The sequence below is a fragment of the Impatiens glandulifera genome, chromosome 8 (assembly GCF_907164915.1).
Source record: "Impatiens glandulifera chromosome 8, dImpGla2.1, whole genome shotgun sequence".
Taxonomy (NCBI): domain Eukaryota; kingdom Viridiplantae; phylum Streptophyta; class Magnoliopsida; order Ericales; family Balsaminaceae; genus Impatiens; species Impatiens glandulifera.
In genome coordinates, this window is record NC_061869.1 from 14872091 (window position 1) to 14874643 (window position 2553).

The 2553-nt window shown below is 29.8% G+C and overlaps 1 protein-coding gene across 1 annotated transcript; it reads left to right on the forward strand.

Annotated features, from left to right (window-relative positions):
- The first annotated feature begins 352 nt into the window (after nucleotides 1–352).
- Nucleotides 353–1488, forward strand: LOC124912381. Its single transcript, XM_047452992.1, has 2 exons — nucleotides 353–488; nucleotides 678–1488. The coding sequence occupies exon 2, from the start codon at nucleotides 720–722 to the stop codon at nucleotides 1311–1313; it is 594 nt and encodes a 197-aa protein (XP_047308948.1). The 5' UTR covers nucleotides 353–488; nucleotides 678–719; the 3' UTR covers nucleotides 1314–1488.
- The last annotated feature ends 1065 nt before the right edge of the window (nucleotides 1489–2553 follow it).

The following is a 2553-nucleotide window of genomic DNA, read 5'->3' on the forward strand; positions in this document are numbered from 1 at the left end:
TAAGGCATTTTAATTTTAAATGCGAATCGAATATGTCTTAAAAATTATTTTTATCTTTTCAACTACCTTAATATTAGATTAAGGTTAACCCATGTCTCAACTAACTAATATAAAATTTTGAGACAATAATTTCTATAGAAAGAACCCAGATAAACTTATAATACTTAATAGTTTTATGGGCTAATGATTAACTAATAAATCCAAATTGGTAAAGTTAAGGCAATTGCATAAAAAAAACTTACCAAACAAGGCGGCATGTTTTTTTTTTTTTTAATCTTTCTGATTTGTCGGTACCCTCCACGCGGTATATAGCGGGGGGGAATGAATGAAATCTGCTATAAATCCGTCCATTCTACCGTCTCTGTTTCAGCTCTGTTTCATTTCCCCAAATCCAAAAACGATATGTCGCCGCCGCAACAGTAACCTCACGCCGCCGACAGTATCTTCTCTCTATCTCATCTTTCAAGCAAACCTTATCATCATCGCAAGTAAGATTTCTCTCTTATTCCTCCTTAAATCTGGGAAATTTCTTATCTTGTTCTTTATTAGATCGTTAAAGTTCTCGATTTGTTCGTATGTCATATGTATTTGTATCATGAACGGTTTAGATTCTCTATCTGTTTGCTTGTTTTCGAATGTATAGTTAGTTAGTTTGTTAATTCATTCTCTGTTCTTAGGGTTTTGTTTAGGTAAAACATTGATTTGGGTTTGTTTTGGCGATGGGAAGAGAATTAAACGTCTTGATTCAATCAATTGAAAAGGAAGATTCTTGTTCAAAACCCATATCTTTAGAAACCCCTGTTACTCCCGATTCGATTAGAGAAATGATGTTGTTATCATCATCTTCAGAGGTTGATAACAATGGTGGAACTGGAAGTCCTCGTACTCCGAAAGATACTCAATTTAACCCTTTTTCACCTGGTTCAGAGAATCTGTTAAATGCTCCTATGCGGAAAAAACACTGTGAAGATTCTCATGGTAAGATCTTCCGTAGGCTTGTTTATGGATTGGGGAAGAACCATAAACTTGATCTTGATGAAGCTGAACCTGAATCTGAAGATGAGAGAATGTGGGTTAGAGATTTGTATGGTGATCTCTTAGAAGTGATAGCTTATGGACAAGCTGAAGAAGTTCTAGCTGCTTTTCCTGATCAGTTTGATGATGGGTCTGATGCATCTCCTTCAACAGATTCTTCTTTACCTGTTTTTAATGGGATTGCTGAAACTTGCCCAGCTGCTCCAAGGAAGATGGATGATTCTCTGAAGAAATCGATTGTTATGGACAACAGTTTATGTAAGAAGCTTGAATTCTAAATTATGTGTGTTCATCTTTATTCAAAGCTTTTTCTCTAGCAATGGAATGGAATGGAATGGATTGGAATTGATAGATGGATTCTCTTCACCTGTAAACATTAGTATGTTGTTTCTTTTTTTACTTTTTTAAAGATTATTTTGTGAAATATGATCATTTGGAAAAGCTTTGGATTAAGTTGAGTTTCACTTTTAATTTCTATTACTGATGTAGAAGTAGACTAAGTAGTTAGTCTTTGAAGATTTTCAATGATAGAATATTGATTTTTGTATAAATCTTTATTTGATTTAAAGGTAAGAAACATCTTATACTTTTTATTGATTGAATGTTTGATGATTGATTGTTCTTTGATCTTTTTGTTTTTCTTAAATCAATGCTTCTTTCATTTTTCTTTTCGAAAATCAGGGGTCAATATTCTTTGTTCTTTGTCGTCTTATGATTATGTTATTTGTTTGATCTATTTATTTTTATTGTTTTTCTTACAAATAGTATATTTTTTTTTATTGTTTCTTACAATTTGTATCTCTTTTGGTCATTGTTATACATGTCACGATTCGATTTGCATATCTTTTTCTTATATTTTCGTATGGTAAATTTGTTTTTTCAGTTGGTTTAATTGAAATCTCTATTAAAAGAATAAAATATTTTGCTCAATTTGAGGTAGCATTTTTTTGAGTGAATTAGATATCCCGAAAAGCAACTTATTCATTTATTGAGTGAATGTTTGATGATTGAATTTTTTTTGTCGTCTTATCATTTACCATTATGTTCTTATAATGTTTTTTGATTATTTTTGTTTTTCTTAAATCAATGTTTCTTTAATTTTTCTTTTCTTAAATCAGTGGTGAATATTCTTTGTTCTTTGTCGTATTACGATTATTTTTTTTTAATTTTTATATATATATTTTTTCTTATTATTTGTATCTCTTTTTTTTATCAATTTTTTTTTTATAATTTCTTAAATTTGTATCTCTTTTTGGTTAATGTTACACAATTCACATATATTTTGCTTCTATTTTTGTCCTAGTAAGTTTGTTTTTTTGGCTCAGTTTAATTGAAATTTCCACTAAAAGAAAAGAATAAAATATTTTACTTTGAGTCCTACTTGGTGATAGCATTTTATTTTAGTGAATTAGATATTCCAAGAAACAACTTACCCTTTTTTTTATTCATGAGTGAATGTTTGATGATTGGATTTTTTTTTGTCGGTTTACCATTATGTTCTTATCATGTTTTTCGATT